At 36.0% G+C, this 22,606-nt stretch overlaps 1 protein-coding gene across 3 annotated transcripts in view; it reads right to left on the minus strand.

Annotated features, from left to right (window-relative positions):
• The window catches only part of PTPN4 (protein tyrosine phosphatase non-receptor type 4), a 108,152-nt gene that overhangs the window by 6,824 nt on the left and 78,722 nt on the right, over positions 1-22,606 (minus strand). For all 3 annotated transcript variants that reach the window (XM_040069395.1, XM_058421315.1, XM_040069394.1), the window contains 13 exons: positions 22,301-22,435; positions 20,934-21,092; positions 16,287-16,446; positions 13,688-13,771; positions 13,546-13,602; positions 12,095-12,251; positions 10,423-10,589; positions 9,030-9,120; positions 8,882-8,943; positions 7,947-8,093; positions 5,532-5,660; positions 3,967-4,115; positions 807-942 (listed from right to left, as the gene is read on the minus strand). In XM_040069395.1, coding sequence (XP_039925329.1) covers positions 807-942; positions 3,967-4,115; positions 5,532-5,660; positions 7,947-8,093; positions 8,882-8,943; positions 9,030-9,120; positions 10,423-10,589; positions 12,095-12,251; positions 13,546-13,602; positions 13,688-13,771; positions 16,287-16,446; positions 20,934-21,092; positions 22,301-22,435 — 1,633 coding nt within the window. The remainder of the gene's footprint in view (positions 1-806; positions 943-3,966; positions 4,116-5,531; positions 5,661-7,946; positions 8,094-8,881; positions 8,944-9,029; positions 9,121-10,422; positions 10,590-12,094; positions 12,252-13,545; positions 13,603-13,687; positions 13,772-16,286; positions 16,447-20,933; positions 21,093-22,300; positions 22,436-22,606) is intronic.

A 22,606-nucleotide genomic window follows, 5' to 3' on the forward strand; every position in this document is an offset into this window, starting at 1 on the left:
CTGAAAATCCAAGTCTTTTTTCCAACACAACTCTCAACCTTTGCACCCTTTCTAGGTACTTTCTAAACACATAAACTGCTCTTAGAGATAAGCAATACCTGACTGATGCAGTAACAAGTTTCTAAATCTGTTCTAAAACTCTTACAAATCTGAAATATAATACATTAATTCTCTCATAAAACCCAAACATTACAGCTGCATGAAAAATTCTGGTATCTTAAGGTGTATCAAATGCCATGAAAGTCCTCAAATAATCCTTTAGTAAGTTACTCTTCTCAGACTAAGTGCACTTATGATTACTTTGATGCATCTTGTGTAGATTTAACTACACTAATTTTTACAAAAATTATTTCTCTGATAATTTAAGTTATTACAGGGCATTGTTAAGGCTTGTTTTCATTACAACTAAGGCAACATAAAATCACTGAATTTCAACACTGAAGTTTCTTCTTGCATGTCTTGGTTCTTTCTGTGTTTATTTTTTATACTACTGCCATTTCCTAACACTTGGAATCCTGCTGTCTTCTCTGAGCAATTTTTACACTGTTGAAAATTGACTCCTTTTGTCATTATTTGTCTGAAACAGCTGCTGCCGTTTTTTCAAGTTTTTTTCTGTAGAAATTTAAAGAATTGCTCCTTTCCAATAGCCTTAGGAATTTAGTTTTGCAGGGAGCCAAGGCTACAGCTACACTGGGTAAAGGTGATCTACGCAATTTGATCAACAAGTACATTAAAAATCCATCCAATATGACTGGATCACAGGAAATTATTGTTCTGCGACACAGAACAGCAGGGATGATACTCACAGGTGTTTGGATCATCATGGCTCTTTGATCTCTCATGGTTCTGACAATATCTAGAGGATAAACAGGCTGATTGCACTCAATGAGACACATCGCTGTCTCCATCGTGATCAGAACCCCTGTCCGTCCAATCCCAGCACTGGAAAAGCAACAACAAAACAAAGTGGAAAATGAAATCAGGTGTCTGGAGTACAATTCATACTTGAAGACCTTCCTTCTCCTGGATTCTCAGGGTTGTTCACTCTGACCCCCACACACTCGTTGTGTCTGTCTGGAAGCAGCCTCTGCCCCGCCTGAACAGAGCAAAACCCATCAGTACAGAACTGCAGCTCCTTGGAAGAGGAACCGCCTCACCCAGCCATTCCCCCGAGCAGAACTTCCAGAGGTGTTTGGTAAAATCCCATTATAAACCACAAGCACATCTAGAGGGTAACAAAACACGAGCACATGCTGGACACGTTGTGTCAGTTTGACCATCACTGAAATGATGATTTCTGGAATGTTGGGCCAATAAAATCATATTCATGTCCTTCAAGTGATAAATACCTTCCTATTTCCAAGTAAGGAAAAGAACAATTACTAGAAACCTCTGTAGGGTGACAATAAAGATTATTCTCTTGTTATTAAAAAGTACAATGTAGATCTAGATTGTATTGATTGAAAATACGTATCAATCCCTTTCAAGACAAGGAAGTACCATAACATACACATCTCAGAATGACAAAATTATCAAGAGAGCTTAAAGACAAACTCTTTTTTTCCTTAAAAATAAAACAAATCTAAAGATTCATCTACCTTGTTTTATGTACACATATGCCTTTCCAAAAGCAGCAAGCCTTAAAGACTGAATATTTAACCTTGAATTCAATGAACAGTTTCAAATTTTCAATTATTGTTGCACTTTTGAAACAAATGTTTCCCCACATTGGAATACAGGGCCAAATACATATTTTGAAATGCCAGCATTATCCCAACTCATACAATAAATCAAAGCATTTGTATCTAAAGTGATTATTATAAACATTTCAAATTTTGAAAGTTACTTGTTCTGATTTTAAAGAGTTATTTCAGATTAAGTCTGGCTAAACTACTATTTAAATCTTTGTCCAGGAGGTGGCATTAAAACTACTCTATATTTCAGTGATGTCATAAGAATTTTAAGACAAGATGTAAATGTGCTGGTTATATAAAATGATTCAGTAGTGTTTCATATTTCTAGAATTTATACATATAGAACTTAAATGCAGAATGCTTTATCAAATCCAAGCAGGAACAAACAGTAACTGTCAAAGAACCTAATGACTCATTTTATAATTTCAAAAGATTCAGAGGACAGCAACAACAGAAAATGTGATAACTTTCCTCTGACAAGCATAAGGTAGGATAGCTGGTTTCTCCAGCTTAGAGAAAGAAATCACTGACTGATGGGGTAGAACACTGAGACAGGGCATGAAAATCATGGACAGGATGGGTGGTTCTCCATCTCATCTAGAACAAGAATTAGAAACTGTTCAACAAAACTAGTAAGTCCTCATAAAGATAAAAATAATGACATGACACATGACACAACATCAGAAATGAGTGGTTTATGCAGCTTGATATAACAAAACCCTTTCCAACTCCTTAAGGTCTTTGTTGTCTTATAATCTCTGTGGGTTTGAATCATTTTGTTTTTAAATTATCATTGTACAAAATAAAATAATTTTCTATTAGCTACTTGGATTCCTCTCACAAAAGCTGGTGGCTTAGTCCTGAAAACAAATGTTGTTGCACTAATGCCCTGTCCTATTATACTGAAGAGATGTTAAAAATAGAGTGCCTGCACCATATGGAGGAACACCTGGGCTCCTTCTGCTTGACTCCCTGCTGGAATTTGGTTATACTTCCCAACAGCCACCAAGTTGGGCCAATTAAGTAAATTTATGTTCAACTGTGATAGTCCATCTCTTTTCTTCTGTGAAACATAATTTTTTCATACAAGCTTCAATTACACACAGAAGTTACCAGTTTGGAGCTGAGGTGGTGCCTCCTTGAGATGAATGAAACTGTTCCTGCTCTCCAATGCTGTTTTTCCAGTGTTTCTGCAGACTTGCACACTTTATATCATAGAGGGTGTGTATTTGGCTGCCATCTTCATCTTTTCACAACCATATTAACCAAAAATATATCAATAATGGAAGCTGAGAAGCAGTATCAGTGAAGACACTGGCATTCTGGTACTAGCTTCCCTAGTCATCAAGATTCACCCTGACCTGCATAAAACAACTTGAGAGCAGAACTAACACGATTTCTGATACACAAGGTGTATTTTTCTTTCATCTCCTTCAATAAATGTCTAGTTTACTTGTAGTCTTTAAATTTATTTTATCCCTTACACTTCTCTGCTTCTCTCTGAAAAGAACAACATATGCCTGACTCAGGAACACTGACTGGGGAGTATTCAGAATTGAGAAGTCAAATATTATTCACAGAATTGCTCCCAAAGAATTGTGATAGCACATGTTCATTTGAAAACAGCTGGCATTATTCTAGTTTGCTAATTAGGTATTTCAAAATGATTAAGATCTTGAAATTCACTATAGGAATGGAGAATATTAAAAACTATTGCACAATAAAAAAGAAAAGTCGCATTTCATGTATATGTAAAGATCTAAACAAAGTTCTTTTAATTCATGACAAAGGTAAATTGTAGAGAAAAATGTCTCATCTTAATGTATGTATCAAAATACCACACAGTGTAATACTGCAGACTTGAGAGAAAATGTCCTTTAATAATCTTTTAATAAACCACCCACGTTTTCCACTCTGGATCATTTACACAGCTATTCTAGAGCTTTGCAGAACAGGAACCTATTCCTTGTGGTTACCAAGTATCCTTTGCCATTTCCCTGAATTATGGAGATTGTTACCATGAGCATTTAAATCACAAACAGAACAAAACATCCCAGCAAAATGCACAGATCAACCCACGTTGCTATTCAAAACTTTGCTTATTGCAATGTGATTACCACGTTAAATAATTGTTTTATTTCAATGTTGAGCTTTTCTGTCACCCCCAAGCAAATACTATTAAATATTTATTTCAAGAACAAAGCACAGAAAGGTATTTGATGATAAGAAGTTCACTATGATGATTTAATAAAATTGGAAAAAAATTTGATACCTGCAGTGAACAACAACAGGTTCTTCTCTGCCAGCCCTCTTCTTTCGCACAAGACACACAAAATCTAGGAAATCACTGGAATCATCAGGAACCCCATGATCAGGCCACGCTATGTACTGGATTTGGGTCAGCTGGCGGCTTTCCTCTTTCTAATCAGAAACATGAAATTTAATCAAGGGTAATTCAAGTCCCATTTAAAAAAGTGCCAAGAATAATAACAATAAAAAAATCAATAGTACATTTATAGCAACTTGTACCCATAATTAAAGTGGCTTCAGGCAACAAGCAGTGCTTTATTTGTGTTAACCATCGGTCATCCTGAATTTTGTAATTACTCTTTTTTTTTTCTTAAAAGGAAAAAAGGAAATCCACAAATGCTTACATCTTCAACAGGTGAAAAAAATTACAGAGCATATAATAGCAAAGCACTTCAAGGATACCAGCAATTTAACTGAACACTAGATGTGCAAGAAGGTGGTCATATTCTCAACAAACCAAATTTCACAGAACGAGACAAGATCACATTATCAAATGACAGAATGGGGTAGGAAGGGAGATCAGAAATAAAAGCTTTCCATCAGACCCTATGTGACCAGCAGCAGTTTTGGCTTGATCTGCAGCTCCTACACCTACAAGGCACAATGACTTTGTTTTCCACTCGCTCCTGGCCCTTGATCTGGTATCACAAATATAATCAATGGGCCTCTGGTTAAGGGAGGGGACAGCCCGGGCAACCAGAGTCCAATTTCAAAAGAGGAGCTACTGCATTTTGAATAGCCTTCAGGCATAGAATCATTTACAGAGCTTCCATGGCTGATAGCAGATGAGCAATTGTCTCAACAGGACACAGGGCAGGAATTTGAACTGCAAATTGACTAAAAGGCAGCTCTATAAAACCGGCTTCTCAACCGCTAACTCAAGCAGTGAGAAATAAGTATGTGAACTAAATTCCAGATACTCATTTCCAAACATTTCTGAAATTGAAATACTAGCTGGGGAGGTTCTGAAAATTACACGTGGCCTGCAAATCATGCAATGCATGTTCAAAAAGATCCTTGTTTACATGCAGTCATCACTCCAGATTCATCTCTCAGCAGGATTTATCTTCCACCTTCTTGCACATATTGTTCAAGATGGAATTAGTAAGAACTGTTTGCCTCTACAAAGACTTTCAGGTGTGATGATGAAACACCTCTAATGTTTCATGTTCTGAAAACATCAAGGGAATAACAAGTTTCTCAGCTTCTTTTATTGCTCTTTTTCTTTGGCCAGGTTATGAAAGATACCAGTAAAAATTTCTAGGATAATATATCCTTCATGTGATCCAATTAATATGTTTATGAAAAATGAATCTGTGGTATTTTTGCTTACGTAAGGTTATCATTCTATGGACAGGATTTCTCTTAGGAAAGTACATGACAAGGAGTAGTTTTCTAGAGGGCTCTATAAATAAACAGTTCTATTTACATGGCTATGCCATCAAGCTGAAAAGAAAACCTACGGATGTTTTAGGTAGTATACAAGGATTCAGCAGATTGATACATGAAAATATATTAAGATTTTACCTCCAGATTAGTCAATGTCATTTCTCGAAAGACATAAGCAGGATTTCCTTCTTCTGAATGGCAGGTAATCTGAAAATTCCCATATGATGAGCTTCCTGATGGCTCTGGCCAGTACTGATGGCATTTAACCTAAGGTCAACACATTTTCAAAGATGCCTGTGTTTAAATTCAGAGTATTATTTTCATTTTCTCTAGTTTTTATACCTTTGTTTGTTACAGATTATTTTGACCATTTTGTAATCACTATTTATGTACTTACCAAAGAGACTTCATTACCTAATTACTGTTTATGAAATAAGGTATCACAGAGATTTCCTGTTTCTCTTTTCAAGAGGACACATGCACCAGCTCTTGCTATTAGTTTAACTGAAGATGGATGCCTTTAACTTCCATAACAATTTTTTAAAGAGTTTATCTATAAACATTCCATCACTCAAGTGTGACAAAGATGCTGCTTTATAAACATTTCTGACCTCCAAAATCCTAATCTGATCTTCTCAAAGTACATTTATATGGGAAAAGGAAAAAAAAAAAAAAAAAGAAAGAAAGAAACAACAAAAAAGTTGCTAAGCTAATGCAGAAAATAGGGGGATGAAGATGGCAGACTTCAAAGACTCCCAATCAAGTCCTCAAACGCGAATAAAAACTTCAAGCACTACGATTTTCTGCTATATGGTTTAAATGCCTAATTACAGAGGTCATTTCAGCTCAAGTGTACTTTTGCATTTCCAACCCACCTGGCGAATCTTTAAGAGCAGCCAGATTTGCAGACTTCCTGCTCCACTGAGACATCCCGGCATGCAGTGGGATGGTGATGTCAGAAGCCTCATGATCAGCTTTAGAGCAGGGAGTCTGCCTATGGGTATAAGACAGATAAGTCCTTTTATTTCATTATTAAGCAGCTCTCCAAAGAACTCCACAAATACCATTATTGAAGGGGTGGGGGAACCTCAGAGAACTGCTATTGCAAGTCTGTTCTTAGCAGATTTGCAAAGAACACTCAAAGTAAAAGGGCACTTGTACTGAAATTCCCTCTTATCCTGTTTATTTGGGAGCAGGCAGCATCATGCAGACATTAAGTCACTAAAAAATTATTTTAAAACACTGCAAGTTCCCTTCAATTATTTTACTTCTATTCAGAGTCTTGACCTCAGAACAAATACATGGTTATTAAAAAGTCAGAAAATATACAGACAGCTGAACTACAATCCAAGTTGATCAGAAGAGCCACAACCCAGTGTAAATCCATCTTCAAAAGAAATCCTGATATGGAGGAATTCCACTACACTATTGTTCCAGTCATTACTGTCCACACACTTAACCAGCCAGTGCTACTGTGAATGCTCCAGACTAAATCAAGTAACTCTAGAATTACACTGTATGACCACACTCGATTGTTTTGCCTAACTCCAAAGGATAAAACTGCATAAAATCCAAAGCTATTACGGAGAAACTACATGTTAAACCAAAACCAAACAAGCCATAAAACACATCTGAGGCCTTTTACAGCACCATACACAATTATTTTTACTAATTTGAACTCTAATTACTCTATTACTAGTATTCTAACACATTTTATATACAAATTAAAGGACAATGATTATTTCACATGATTAAACAGATCTTTATAGAAGCAGAACAACATTTTATGGAAAAGTTTAGAGTTCAAGTTTTAAGAAAATCCTTGATAAGAGAGCCATCCTGACATGGGATATTAACACTACAAAGCTATGTTAGGCTGCCTAAAAAATTAATCTCACTACATATCAGAGAAGTACACTATGAAAACTGATGCAACTTCCTGGAGTTCCTTCATTTGAAGTTTTGAGAAAAAAAATCCTATGAAGGTAAATTCTAAATGCTTTTTACTTTACAATAACAAATCAAACAAAGCAGACTGAAAGTATTTTAGAAAATACATGAAGAGTTAAGTGCTTTTCAGCACGGAACAAAGTTTAAATATTAGCTGCATTAACAAACCAGAAGGTTTAAAATCTAAGACTCATCATTGCAAAAGAACTAGGAATGCACTGCTCTTATGAAAAACAGTTATGGAATGATAGAACAGTTCTGGTTGGAAGAGATCTTTAAAGGCCATCCAGTCCAACCCCCCTGCAATGAGTCCATCTCCAACTAGATTGAGATGCTCTGAGCCCCATCTAACATGACCTTCAACGTTTCCAGAGATGGACATTCACTACCTCTCTGGGCAACCTGTGCCATTATTTCACCACCTACATTGTATAAATTTCTTCCTTTTATCTACTCTACCTACACTCTTCTAATTTAAAATGACTGCCTCTTATCCCATCATTATATACCATCACAATATATTCCTCTAATCTTTTAAAGGTTAGTCACTAACAGTTTTTTAGGAGATTCTGGAAGTGGTATTTAAGGAAATGTTTTACTTACTCTGCCCCGTTCTACTTGAGTTGTTAACATTACAACCATAGAAGAGCCTTGCTCCCAAGTCATCTGCCAAAAATCAGGACAAGTGTTCGGTAATGGACCTTGACAAGCAATGTACTGGTTTATTATTGTGGAAGAAGGGATTTCCATCTAAGAGAAGACAAAGTCATTATTTCAACTCCTACAGCAAATGGAAGTCAGGCATCAGGCATTTACAGTTTAGTAACTAATTTTTCAAAAAGCATCCATGACATTAATTCTATTTCTTAAAGGCTAGCAAATATGAATTGGCACAGATAAAAATTCATTAAGTGTTTCACATGCAAAATTACTACAAAGATTCAAATACACTTTACAAATGAACTGACAGTCATGTAGTTGCCATAATGAAGATTAATGGTTGAAAAAAGAAATTACAGAGCAGCTGGCAAATAATTCAGGTGCAAATATTTCTTGCTCTGTGGGTTTTTGACACTAGCTTTTAAAACACAGATCTCAGAATTTAATATCTGGGGTTTCTTCATTGAAGTAAGTAGCTGTAATTTTACTGTTACTAACAATGAAAGAAACAAGGTGTAAAAAACTGATGCCAAATTAAACTTTACTGTTGTTGAACACAACTGTCAGAAAAGTAATCAGAAAAGAAGAATTAATTGCTTTGGAGAGGGCTGGCTTCAGTTTGCATTTTTTCACATTAAATGCAGGGCTAGACTTGAATATTTATCAAAAGATGTGCCACCAAACATTAGGAAGTAAATATAGGAAGTAAATATATCTACAGGAAATTTTGAATCGCTGAAACCTCTCTGACTAGAGGTTTAGTAGCCATTCTAGCCTGAACTAGATTTATAAAAAATGGATTTTTTAAATCAATTTTTTTCATTGAAAAATTATAGAATTACCTAATGTCAGAAGCACTTCTAAAAAATACTACTCACATTTATATAATTTGCATTGATGTAATCTTCATTACTTTTTAAAATAACCCGTGTAGCATCATCTGAAAAAAATGTTTAGAAAGATGTTACTTATTTATTAACCACAGTAAAATACTTTTAGAGCACATATACACATAGCAATACTTACAAGGCGAAATGTCTCTGTATCTATTTTTGGAAATGTTTTGAGGTAATCTGGCACAAGACATTGTCATTCCCGGCTTTTTCCTATACAATTGCTAAAAGACAAAGATGATGTTCAGAACATAACAGATGCAATAGACTCACTGCTATATTATTTGCCTAAAAAGAATTTGTTCTAAAAAGATGGAACCAAATTTTGTTTAAAGACAAAGTGAACACTAAATTTGAAGCTTCCATTAGAACACTGATCCAGAGGAAAAGCAGTTATACAAAACCATTGTATAATGGTAAGTGAATTCACTGATACTGTCATTCCACTTGGTCATTTGGGGCAATTTTTTTTTTCCCCCCATATGTCCTGTATTACAATAACTGTAGAGCAAATCCTGGTTACCTTGCACTTTTCCTGCACAAAATTGCCTTTGAGAGGTTCCTACCCTTTCATGCCTTAGTCATGCATTACCACAACCTTTGTGCTACAAAAAATATCAGTGAAACGATCCAGGTTCAAAAAAAGCAGTTTAAAAATCTTTTACACATTGAACCTGCTAGGGAGAATGAAAACTTATATTAAAGCAGAATTTTAAATAACTTGGAAAAATCTGCTCTTTCTAAATATAAAATGAAATTTTACCAAAGCTCTTAAAGACTAGTATATAAAGTATATTTTATAAATATATGCTGCAAAACATAATGTTAGGTCTCCATTTGGTGAGGAATTCGTGACATTTGCACAGCTGTGTTTTACAAACCTACTGTTTCCTGCTGTAACCCACTTGATCTTGATCTCCTGCATTTAAGATGGATATCACCAAAGCACAAGTCAGTGCTGAAGAAAGACCACGGCTATCAACAGCTTAATGCTCCACAGAAAATGCACTACTGGTCTCAACTAAGTCAACAAAAATCAACTATTTCTAAATTACACAGTTACATTAACCTTTAAAATTCGGGCGGGATTTTTCAGTGGTTATTTTGTCTTCTGTCATTGAGAATGCCCACAGAATATCAACAGCCCAGCGTCATTCAGTTTCTACAGCAACTTAGGTATGGAATGAAGGCCTGAGTACAGAACACATAGTTTGGCAGACATTCTTCAGGCTTCATCTTTATGAAAATATTTTATTAGCATGTCCCTGATAACCACACAAAAAGTGTAAGTAATCAATAAAGCTATCTACAAAACTAAAACCTAGGTTTAGGTATTCTTAAGTTTGCATATGCAATACAGGATTGATTTTTTCCTTGGTTATTTTTCCTTTCAGAGTGTAAGACAATTGTTTTGCTAAAGGATGCTGACTGGTCTGAAATTTAACTGAAAATCTGCTCTCTTTAAAATACCTGTTATCCCAAAAGACTTGGAAGTTGCACCCAGCTCCAGGCAATACTGTACTTACATCAAACTGAGCCAAGACAGTTCCAGTGATAAGCCCCTCTGCTAACTGAATCATGGATTCCCTCAGAGCATTATCATCTTGATGGACACCATCAAGTGGAGATTTCTCAGGGATGTACTGAAAATCAGGCTCGCTCTCCAGCTTCTCTTCCACAACATCATAGACAGCTAGAACAAGCAAAGGTGTGAATGCTCAGACTGAAGATGCTGTTTGACTAAAGTTAGCTGTAACTAATAGAAAAAACACCACATTCCTCCTGTAGAAAAATCCACATTTATTAGCACATTGATTTCAGTCCCCATCAGCAAGGACAGGTAGCCTTTACTGATCATGATAATCCATGATAAAAATATTTTTTTCTTTGGTGTAATAGTAATTTTAAGTGAAAGCCCATCACTGACAGCTAAAATTTTGATCAAAACTCACATTATACCCTGCCTTGCCTGATATAACTCTCTAATCTCAGATTCTCACATCATGCCTCTGATGTCATTATATCTTCATTTACATTTTACTTACAAGTCACTTAGAACTCATTTCAGGCTTCAGTAATCAGGGCAAGATATGCAGACCACCTGAGAAAATTGCATTTAATACACGGCATTATAAAGCTATCAATGCTCTATGTGTGTCTTGCCTATAAGCTCAGAAATAATATGCATCTTCTGCTACACATAACAGGCATATGCTGTTCAAAAGCCTGTCTTTAAATTGTATTACAGCACTACAAAGAAGGAAACTGGCAACTCCTCAATTCTACATCTCACAAGTTTTCGTAGATACAAAGATAATCAACACGCAAGGGGAAAGATAGTTTTAGAAAATTTACAAATAAAGCTCATAATTTTGACTGAAAAGAAAGTAAGCACACAAAAGCTGCAAGAGAGCTTACACACAGAATGACAGCACATGTAAGTGGGGAGTGCAAATCACTGAATAAGGGAAAGTTTTTTATGAAGTGGATGAGACATTCTGCTAAAATAGTACCTCAAATTTTGTCTGAAGTAGTACATCAAATTTCAGTTGATCCAATTAAGATCAATATTTTTCATTTTGCTTTTTCCTCTCCAACTCTACTATAGTTAGGAGGTGCAGCAGAATTAAATCCAGTACCCATCTGCTGGCTATGATCCAACAGTGTATTTTGTGAATACACTGCATAAGCTTTTATTTAGACTGCATTTAGCACTTCTACCAAGACTCCTCAAGTAGAAATGTTATCAGTGATTTTGGATTGTGTTAAAAATGTATGGAAGGATTTTGTATATACACTGTATATACCTCCAAAGTCACCCAAACACTGAATATTTGGTGAGGTTTTTTTGTTTGTGTTTGTTTTACATTTTCCTTAAGGGAATAACAATACCCTTATAAAATACACTCAATATCCAGATAGCTTTCTGGACATTTTTATCAATGAGAGTGAGAACAAAATTTAAATTAGCTCTGTTAAAAATATTTGGTGTCTGACCTTTTTATTAGTTTTCAACACTTAGTTATACACAGCTCTTTAGATTATGGGATCAATACACTGTGTTGTCACAATTCCTTTTCAGGGAAGGGAGTAATTTCTTACAGGTTAAACACTTCACGCCAGGACACAAAATGGAGGTTAGAAAATGAGAGCAGGGTGTGGATTTTCATTTTTAATTATGATGCACGAGCCACTCACCATTGGGTCGAACTAGGAGCACAAGTTCCCCTGAGTGTCTCTCACAGCTAGCTTTAATGAACATCACAACTTGGTCGTGGGTGTGCTCTGCTATGTCCCTGCCGTTAATCAGCACAACCTGGTCCCCTTCATTCAAACGAGGGACACACAGATCAGCCTGCAAGGTGGGGGAAAAAACCAAAACCATCTGTAACACAAGCCACTACCAATTTCTTACCTTAAAATAACAACTTAAAGTAACTCTCCTTGGGCTCTCGAATCCTAAGAGCCCTGTTGCTATGGTTGCTGCACTGTGTTCAAGTGATAAATCCAAGTGTTATACAATACACAGGCAGTGCCATTCCCATTTGCAGCTGGGAGGTGACTGGCACTGTAACGTGTCTTTCAGCAGCTGTTACTCTACCCCTCAGCTGATGCAGAGAGCTCCTCTGTTTGAATCACCATTTGTATAGGAAATTAAAAAGCAGGACGTTTTTATCTTTGAAGGGAGGGGAGAAACGTGGCAAAACCGTGTCCAAATCAATTTCACGGGCTTAAATGCTTCAGAGGTCTGAAATACTGCAATGGTAATGGCAAAAACCAAAGCACAACTCCCAGTAATCTCAGAGAGAGGAATCAGGTGTTAAAAACTGTTATTACAATCACAGTCTAAACATTGTTGCAGAAAAGAAAGTGCACAAGCCATTACTAACTATCTTCTTCCTACAGAGCTAATGTTTAAATCCAAAATTATTCAAGTTATTAAATATTTCAGGGATAATAATTAACAAGATACAAGAAAATTATTTTGGCAAACATTTCAATACTTTCAAAGAGCAAAAAAAAGGAAAAAAACCCAGGAAATAAATGGTTAACTCCACTCTAACAGGTATTGCCAGAGCTGACCTCAGCTGAATACCAGGTCAGTGTTTCTGGTAATAAATTGACAAATATTGTGCCTAGGTTGAAGACACTCTTATAGTCACTAAACATCGGTAACAACACGCAATCAGACCTGATGAATGATTCATAATGTCTGGTTTTAATCTACATCTTGGCTTTACTCTGCTACATCTGCCACTAAAGTAAGACATTTGCTATTTCAGTTATTTTTACCACTCTTTCAATATGTAATTTATGTGAAATTACTGAATGTCTATATCTAAAAAAAGCAATAAAGTAGAAGTATTTTTAGGATGGCACAGCTCGAGTACCAGTACATACTGAGCATCTGTAATGCCCTGTAATTTTCAGAAATTAAACTTTGTTTCAGTAGGAAAAAAATACTTTTGAGGATTGAAGAACTTCAAAAACAGCCCCATCAAATTCTTACTGCACGTAATTTGCTTTGTTCTGATAATGTTATAGCAAAAACTAATTTTCATAGGCAGCTATGAAATAATTTATCATTTTCAGTACATCCTTCGAGATACACAGATATTGCTACCAAGTCTGCATTTTTGATAACTTACAGGTGTTCCTGGAGCTACCCTGGATACTATTACTGGCATCTTCTGATCATATCCACCCTTTAAAAACAAAATAGATTAGTAAGGAATCCCAAATATCAGAAAATAACTTTAATAAATGTAAAAGAAATAGATGTACTGTTACCTTTACATTGAAGCCAAACCTTCCATTTTCATCTGGTTTCATTCTGATCATAACAAGATTGTCATGGGGGACACCACCATTAGGCTAATAGACAAAATTATATTATATTAGTATACATTTTGTTCACAGTTAGAGTTTGAGGATATTGTAATCTAATAATTCTGCAGTTTCCTTATCAAATAATTGCTTCTGGACACTTGAGAAATTATCAAGCAAGAACACAAACATCTTGGGTTTGCATAAAAGGGAAAATTACACATGTAAGAGTTTTGGACATAACTAAGTTAAAGTTCTGTTTTGTCAAAGCAAGCTCAAAGTAAGAAAGAACATTAGAAAAGACTAAATGGCTTCAAAACTCTAATAAAATCAGGTTACTAAATGGAAATGTCACAAATTCATTTTAGACCACAGTGAAGAGCTGCAATAAGAATGTAATACAGTGAAAAGGAAGATAATTGAAGGAATCCTTTTGTTTCTATTAACAGCAATATGCCAGCAATAAGCAAGGAAATCCTGGTTCCCTGTCCCTTACTCTGTTTCAGTCTAGTGGAATATGAGGTGTGACATATGTTCTGCACTGATTGTTCAACTCCGAAAATTTTAGCTGCTTTCTTCTTGTTTATTTTTTTTTTTTTTTTTGGATGACAACAACCTTGTTAAAGGAAATGTCAATAAACTGAGGACTACTAGCTCCCTTTTTAGTCTGAAAAATACCAACTTCGTGCCATTGAAGGGATTTTTAGTTGGTTCCCATCTACATATATTTCACAGATTGAACATTAGCTAGTATTACTATAGTTCCTACAAGGAGGATGCAAAGGAATAAAGAAGTGTGTTTCAATGAAGTTTTCAAAGTTATCAGTTACAGAAAAGCAGAAGACTCATACTCAGAAAAATAAAACCTAAGTTGACTCATTAGAAGTTAACTCAGTTGCAGATGTCTTCACTTCTTGGTTAAAACAAAACAGAATTCGCCAGGGCATTCACAGTAATGAAAAAGTGAAAAATTTGGGAAAGTAACAGCACAAGAAATCTTAATGAACAGGAAGGGTCTTAGGAAGCCTGATCATATGCCAATCATTTCAGCCTATGCCCACTGGCACGGGAGTTCAGACAGAATGAACATCAACCAAGTGCTCACCTGCGGTGTTTGGCAGCTTTTGTGCCACTGCATTCCCCAGTCAGAAAGGAAATGGTGATCTCCTGCTTTAAGATTCTATTTTGAGCAGAAGTTTATAATGCAAAATGTGCAGAGAGCACTGTATGCCATCATTAATGTGTTTGACTGAAGGGACTAACCACATCTGTTGTCAAGTACTTTTGACATTCTCAGACTGGATATTTAGGGATTGCAGATGGAGTAAAAAGTTGCCATTCTCACATGTGTCTTACTACCTTTCTACACACACTCTCCGTACATGCAACAGACAAAGGAAATTCAATAGCTTTATAAAGTCAAAATGGTGAGGGGTTTTCTTTAAAATATTTGAGATGGAACAGCAGAAGACTTTAGTGGTGCAGGAGCCTGAATTCCGGTCAGAAAAGCAACTTTGAAACAAAACGACATTCCAAAAATTTCAGCCATGCTCTGTTCCTTCTTCTGCAATCCCCAAAATAAAAAGTCATCAGCAGACCAAATTAGATGTTCAATTACAACAGTGTGCTGCCTTCAGCGAGACTGCATATATGTGTCCCAGTGGAGCACAGCAAACAATCACACTGACAATGCACAGAGAAAAAATAATCTCATTCATGCAGCTGTGTTGGTTTTGCAGAACTAAAAGGAGTTAAAAAAACAAGTGAAAGTTATTTTTGTGAATTTGGTAAAGATAACTGAATACAGGGCAGAAAAACTTGATGACTGAAGTAGTGTTATCTTTCAAAACAGAGCAGTACTTTAATGTGACTCAGGTAAGCACTGGTTGAAGACAAAGCTGTTACAATTTCTGTTTCATCATTTAATTAAACCAAGTTTTTTTTACAACATTCCCAAAACACTCAAAAGCTTTAAACTTTTACTTTTGAGCCTTTTGTTAAAACCGCAGCTACAAAATTAAACAGGGGTTTTATGGGAATCTTAACCTTGTTATAAGGCCTGAGAGAACACCCTAGGTTTACAATTCAGGATGAAAAGAATAAATAAATAAACTAAGGCATTTCCAAACGTCAGTTTGGGGAGGTGACTCGATTTTGAATGCTTGAGGTTGACAAAACTGTTTACAAAGTATTTGCTACATCTGGATGTTTTCCCATCCTGCAATACATTTCTTGTCCCATTTACAGTTCGCACCAGTATAAAAACTAGAACCACTGGAAAACTTTTGGAGGGACAAAAATCACAAAAATGATCCGGGAGGTTTCACCTCAGTCAACACAATCAACTGTCTTACTCATCTCATGCATGCTTGATCATGGAAAAAGAACTTTTGCTCATATTTTTGTATTTGCTGTCACAGGCCCCTTGACAGTCTCTTTCTTGGAAATTCTTATGAGAAATTAAACCAGACTCAAGAAGCTTTTCCTGATAAAAGCACTTATGTAAAATAGGACCATCATTCTGATGAAAAGCAGCATGGTTCAACTGGGTCAAAAAACTTACAGTGGATTTTTCAGGTGATGCAGGAACATCAAATGTTTCATTAATATGGTTATCCAGTTCTTGCTGTGAGTGTGAATGATGAATTTGGTTCCAGCTGTTCTTTTTAAATTGTTTGGGTGGTAATGCTGGAGGCTGCCCATCTATAGGAGTCTCTTGAGATCTAAGTACCGAAACAGAAGTATGAAGTGGAACAATCATGAGATATTGACAGTTCTTTCAGGGTTGCAAATAAACTGAAAACATTAGAAGAAACTCAAGACTTTGAGAGATGACTATCTGTAGGTATTTTTAGAACCTCAAAAATGTAATGCAGTAGAATATATTGGCAGCCTGTGTTTGCACCTGTTGCAGCATTTTTCTTGACAAGTAACTGTACACAGAACCAGCAAGTTCACCTTTTACCCATGACCTTGGTAAAAAAGTTTCAGCATGCATAACCCACTACTTCTGATCTGCAAGCACTCCATTCTAGATTAATAACAATGTTCTCTGTGTTTTTGTATAATATGGAGGATTTCCTTTTGTTAGTCCTCTTGGAATAAAAGCATAAGTGTGTAATTTGTATTACATAAAGATATGATTCATCTTTCATTACATGGATTTATATTCAAGAATTAGGAAGAACATTTGGAAAAGCTCAAAAGGGCAGCGAGCTCACAGTTCCCATAACTTGCTTTGAATGCCAGATTCTAAATACCAGCAGGATATCTCGTCCTCCACAGGCTCCCCATTAAAAGGTGCTATTAAGTAATTTAACGATTTCAGACAACAGCCCATTGATACCAGATCCATAAACCATCAAGAATGAACTCACAGGTTATAGCTAAATCTAAAGAGAATGCTACCACCAAAAATAGGAGTGTCTGTTCTTTCACCCACATCCCTGGCTGCTTCCTTGAAGATCTGGTGCTCCTCCCTTGGCTAAGACAGCTTACACCAAGCAACCAAAAATACTTTTTGGACAAGCCTGGGCCCTCTGGTTTAACTCCGGGCTGGCCACCATGCAGGGAGGGAAGCACACTCCCAGAGGCAAAAGCAGGACACACACTGCTCCTTTGGTTATCAGCAAGCTGGAGTGGTAACTCAGCACACAACTCCCTCCAAAACACACAGCTAGCCACGTGAGCAGCTCTGCTTTATTTTGTAGTCTTGCCTCAGTGAACTGTTAGCAGGGCGAGAGCCTCAGTAGGAGACTGCACTAGGTTTCAAGTTGCTGCAAATCTGAAAACCTAAGGCACACATCAAACTCCATAGCACATAATTTGGCTCTACGCAATTCAAGGAAGGCAGTTCCCAGATACATGTTCAAAAATAATAATTAAAAAAAAGCTGCGAGCAAAACTTAGTATACTGATTTAAAAAAAAAAAAAAAAAAAGAAAAAAAAGTATGAACCTCTTTCAAAAAGCATGAAAACTGGGAAATAGAACACTTCACTTTGAAATGGCAAACATTTTTTGCTTCAGTTAAAAAAAAATTAGTCAATATTCTTAGAAAACAAAAGTGGTAACTTTTTTGTCAGTGTATGAAAGAAAACAGCACATTCGAAAAGATCCCAACAATATTTCCCTCTAGTTTTCTGCTTTATTTCAACTTTCAGAAAATATTTTTTTCATGAAGTGTTAAAAGAAAAAAAATGTACTAATTATTCAGTCTGATGTCTGAAGAACCTCATGTTCAAAACACAGTTGGGAAGAAAAATAGTATTTCTTAACACTTTTCAGTGCAAGTAACAGAAAAAAGAGCACATTTCATTTTTCAAGATAAGCAGCTTTTCTAAATTCATTTTTGTGGAGAGAAAAATATGATGATTGTCAACATTTGCAAAACAAATCTGCAAGGCAGCTATACTCTATTTAGACTTACAAAGGTCACCCAGAGATTTTTAGCTGCTTATGCATTCATTCAAGTCTCGCCAGCACAGATTACTCAGCCTTTTAAGTTATGTATTTTCCTGAAAACAATTACTCCTGAGAGTTTTAAACCAAAGGAAAAAAAAGGAACAGAAAACATGAACAGAAACACAAAAGAAGTTATTCTGATAAAAACAGAAGATGGATCTTATGTTTGACTAGATGTCTGTACATACGTGTCAACAAACACAAATAAATCCCTACCCAACACACAAACTTATAGAAAAGATTTGAAAAGTTACTTAAAGGAGCATTTTACAAGCAGCAATGCGAGTACTGTAATATATTAGCATAATGAATTGTGAGAACTAACAATCAAGCCTTGGGCATAAACTTCACTGCTTTATATTTGCCCAGTCAGCTTTGAATTTCCTTATGAATGCTCAGACAATGGCAGTGAAAGCAGCCTATTTTGCAGGCAAAGCAGCTCTCCGTTACTGAATTCAGCAATTTACATAATAATAAAATAACACACAAACCCCGGCACTGGCAAGCTTTGGGTATTTTTGTTACAGATATCCGGTCTGATCTTTTTAATATATTTAGCAAAAGTTCCATACAAACCCCCATAAATTTAATACACTAAACACTTACCACTGTTTTTGGAATTTGAGGTTATAATTACCTCAGGGAACTACAAGCACTATCTCTCAATTTAGTGTTGAATAGGACGTGGAGATGGAGAAAAGATTTGCAATTAAAGGGTATATTAGCTAAGCCATAATATCTTTCTGAACTGCATGGAAACTGTTAATTTCTTTTGCTATGTTGATTTCAGACTCAAAAAGATCACTGAATATTGCCAGGCAGGTTAGCTCCTCTTTTTCACACATATAAATTTGATCAATAAATAAAAGTTTCTGACAAATTAGCACATGGACTACTAAAATCTTTTCAGCCAGAAAGGTCAAATTGGTTAAGAAACAGCTTTTTGGACTGTAGAACAGTATAGTTTAAAATGATATAGCTAATATGAACTCCTTGTCTCCTATTTTACTTAATAAATGGCAATTCTTGAATCAATAACATCACCTTAAACCTTCAAAAGACCTTAATGGAGTTCATATAGTTTTGAAAGTCAATGTCCTCGCTCTTTAAAGTACCTTATACTAGAGATCTATACTGGGATATTAAATTTTAGTTTTAAGCTTCCAACAAGAGGAAAAAAAACCCAAAACTGAGCCCCTAACAGTTAGTGATGGAAGAGTGATACTTTTTCTGCAGAAAAAATGCGAAAACGTGAAAACGAACAGCCAGAGTTGTACAAAACCACTTCCTGTCTTTCTAAGACTCATTTCTATGGTGACTTAGTCAAGAAATCAAGTACTAAACAAACAAATCCTAAGAACACTCAGGAAGATCTTGTACAACTTCGCTTAAAGGCATATGAATAAAAAAGAGCATTTAAAAGTTGTGCTTTCTTCACTGTATCACTCATTCAGTAAGAGTTCCTCATAACTGACTTCAGCTGGAAGCCCTGGAACAGAAGCAACCTGACCCTGAGTGGCCTTTGGACAACAAAACTCTAATATGAGAAAAGATTCAGGACGGTTCCAGTTCTGAGAGTCCTTTGATGTATGAATATGTTAAAAAGTCCACCAGTAAAAGGAGAATTTACATGACTAGGTCAAATTAATATTACATAACCCTGAAAGTTAAGTAACTAGCTAAGGGTCAATTTGTAACGATTGTAGCCTATTTTAAAAAGCATCATGCGCCATTCTGTAAAAATTTAGAAGTTTTGTATTCTATTTCCCTTCTAACAATTATACATAGTTGTTGAAACTGAAAGTAAACTCAGTCTAAGCAAGGTTTTAAAACTGTGTTTAAACAGCTTCCCAGAGTAATTTTTCCTGAGACGTAGTATTTGTTTATAAACATGTAATTAGGTATGTGCTGTTCTACAGTTCTCCATTGGTTTTGAAACCATGAGCATGCTTTCCCTGCTAACAGAGATCATTATACAAAATTACGAGGGCATATCTGACATTACACTTACAGCTATACAAAGAAGGTATAGTGGCAGTGATAAAATGGTATATATTGCAATATTTTTCCCAATTAATCTGTACTCTGAACCCAGCTTATTGAGTATTTCAGTATCTTTGAATAACTCAATGGGGGTTTTTTTGTTTGTCTTACTTCTGGACCCAATACACAATAATAGTTCTTATTTTGCCCCTTTTATCTTACAATAATTAAGCTTACAGTGTAAAGAATGATCAGCATAATTGGAAAAAAATAAAGCCTGACAGAGCTTTAAAAAATAAACTCTGTAACAATATACCAGGTACACTAGCAATGTCCAAATGCTGTGGTGCCAAAAAGGTAATTTTGGCTACCTAGTTTGAAAAGCTCACTTCTGCGCCTTGACAAAAAGCAACATTTCCAAACTTGGGGGAATTAAAACTTTTCTTCAATTCTATCAAAAATCCACCTTTTGGTTCCACATCCAGACACCGATGGTCACATTAGAGCAAACCCACAGCTTGGGCTGGTAGGGACGGTATTGTAATCCTGAACCTGGAATATGTCAGACACAGGTCTTCACTTCTGCACCATCTAGCTCTTTCTCACAGACCTAGAGTAATACTCCCTAAATAACAACCACCTTTTTGTTAGATCGCCTGGGTCTCCCTGAGCCCACGTTTAACAAGAAATTCCTCAAAGCCAAGATTTCTGACCCCTCTGCAGAAGCCCTGCAGGCTACAGTGGCGTAGTAAGAGCAGAACTCACGGGGATGATTCCAGTATGATGCTGTTGGCCTGGGTGGAGGATGGAGATCTGTGATTTACAAATACTTCACTCGGGGAGCTGTGAACCACATGATCCACCAAATGCCCGACTGACGAGGGTCGTAACCGCGCTCCTTCTTGAGCGAAGGCGGAGTTGCGGCTAGGAGGGAAAGCAGAGCAGTGCAATGTGACGGGAATATTATTGTTAATATACATTTCTGATACCACCCACTAAAATGGGATGCTAAAAAAATTATTTCCTCTCAGCGCAAGCACGTGTTTGTACACAATTACATTAAAATTTCAAAAATCACTGAAACGATTAAGTTGTCAGATCAACATGTACTGAATTTTTTGTAAGTGTTAAACACTAAGGGCTATTTTATAAATTTATTTACTTTTAATTAAAGAAGCCTGGAACTATTATGGTCCAATGAACAAGCTGACAGCCCAGTCAACAAGAAGAAAAATGGATTCCTAAGAAGACAAGTCCTGACTTTGCTCATGGCAGAACTTAACCTGAATTCATTAAAATGAACAATTTATCCCCTGCATCTTCTCCAAGGCATATCATAGGCTTTGCACTGAGAGTCTTATCACTTCTGGAATCCAGAATTTTCCCATTTGAAAACTAGAATGATAATTTAAAAATTCTTTTAAACATGCATGATTAGGTTTGTTATGCTTTAGGCATCATTATTACACATTTTTCAGTAATTTTTAAATGCTACAGGTATTTACAACATTAATCTTGTGAATAATATGCTGCAGAATCTTAAAATCTTGTTTATGTAATACAAAATTGAGTAATACTGACTCTTTAGCAAGTTTCAGCACACTGAGGAAACTGGTCACCTTCCAAAAGAAATCAGGAATGTTTTTTCACTAACTTAAAACAGAAGGCTCTATCATGTGAAAAGAGTGAACATTGAAAGGAAAGGCAGAAAAATTAAGAGGAATAAACCTGCAAGGATTTCCAATTAAGTAATTTTCCCCAAAGTTTTAAAAAGTGATATTAAACAAAATAAATTCTTTTTTAAATATCATGTAGATTTTATCAAAGGGTCTTTTTTTTTTTTTAAACCAAAATAATAACTTAGTTTTAACTGTGCTTGAGAAAACACAAACTCTCAAATTTTGGGTAGCGTGACACATCCTACATTTTTTTATAGGTCAAGTGACAAGCGCCTAAAACTCACCCCTAAAAACTTTTGAAATCTGAAGCTAAGAGTTACAGAGAATCATTTGGCATAGATTTTTTTGAAGCTATTTTTCTACATAACACATTAATCCCTTTACTACACAAGTAGGTCACTGACATTAGAGGTAAGAGTCACTTGTAAGGAGAGCAGATTTGATGCTACTCACTGATTTGGAGTTCCAGGTGGAGACCGTGACGGGAGGCTCTGGGTTTCCAACCTGTCATCAGACAGGGAGTTCCTACTCACTACTTCCCAATCCATCCCACTCATGACCTTCCGTGCCAAGGGTTTACTGGGGGATCTGGAAGAAGAAAGTAAAATGACTAACCAAAACCTGTGTGATGTAAGAGCAAAATTATACAAAACTCACCACAATGTAACTGATCTTCTATCATAGGAAACCAAATGCTATGTAAGAAAGGAAATGGAATAATGCAAAGCTGTATTTACATGGGCAGTTTGTATTTTCTCC

This window comes from Hirundo rustica, chromosome 7 (assembly GCF_015227805.2).
Source record: "Hirundo rustica isolate bHirRus1 chromosome 7, bHirRus1.pri.v3, whole genome shotgun sequence".
In the NCBI taxonomy this organism is placed as follows: domain Eukaryota; kingdom Metazoa; phylum Chordata; class Aves; order Passeriformes; family Hirundinidae; genus Hirundo; species Hirundo rustica.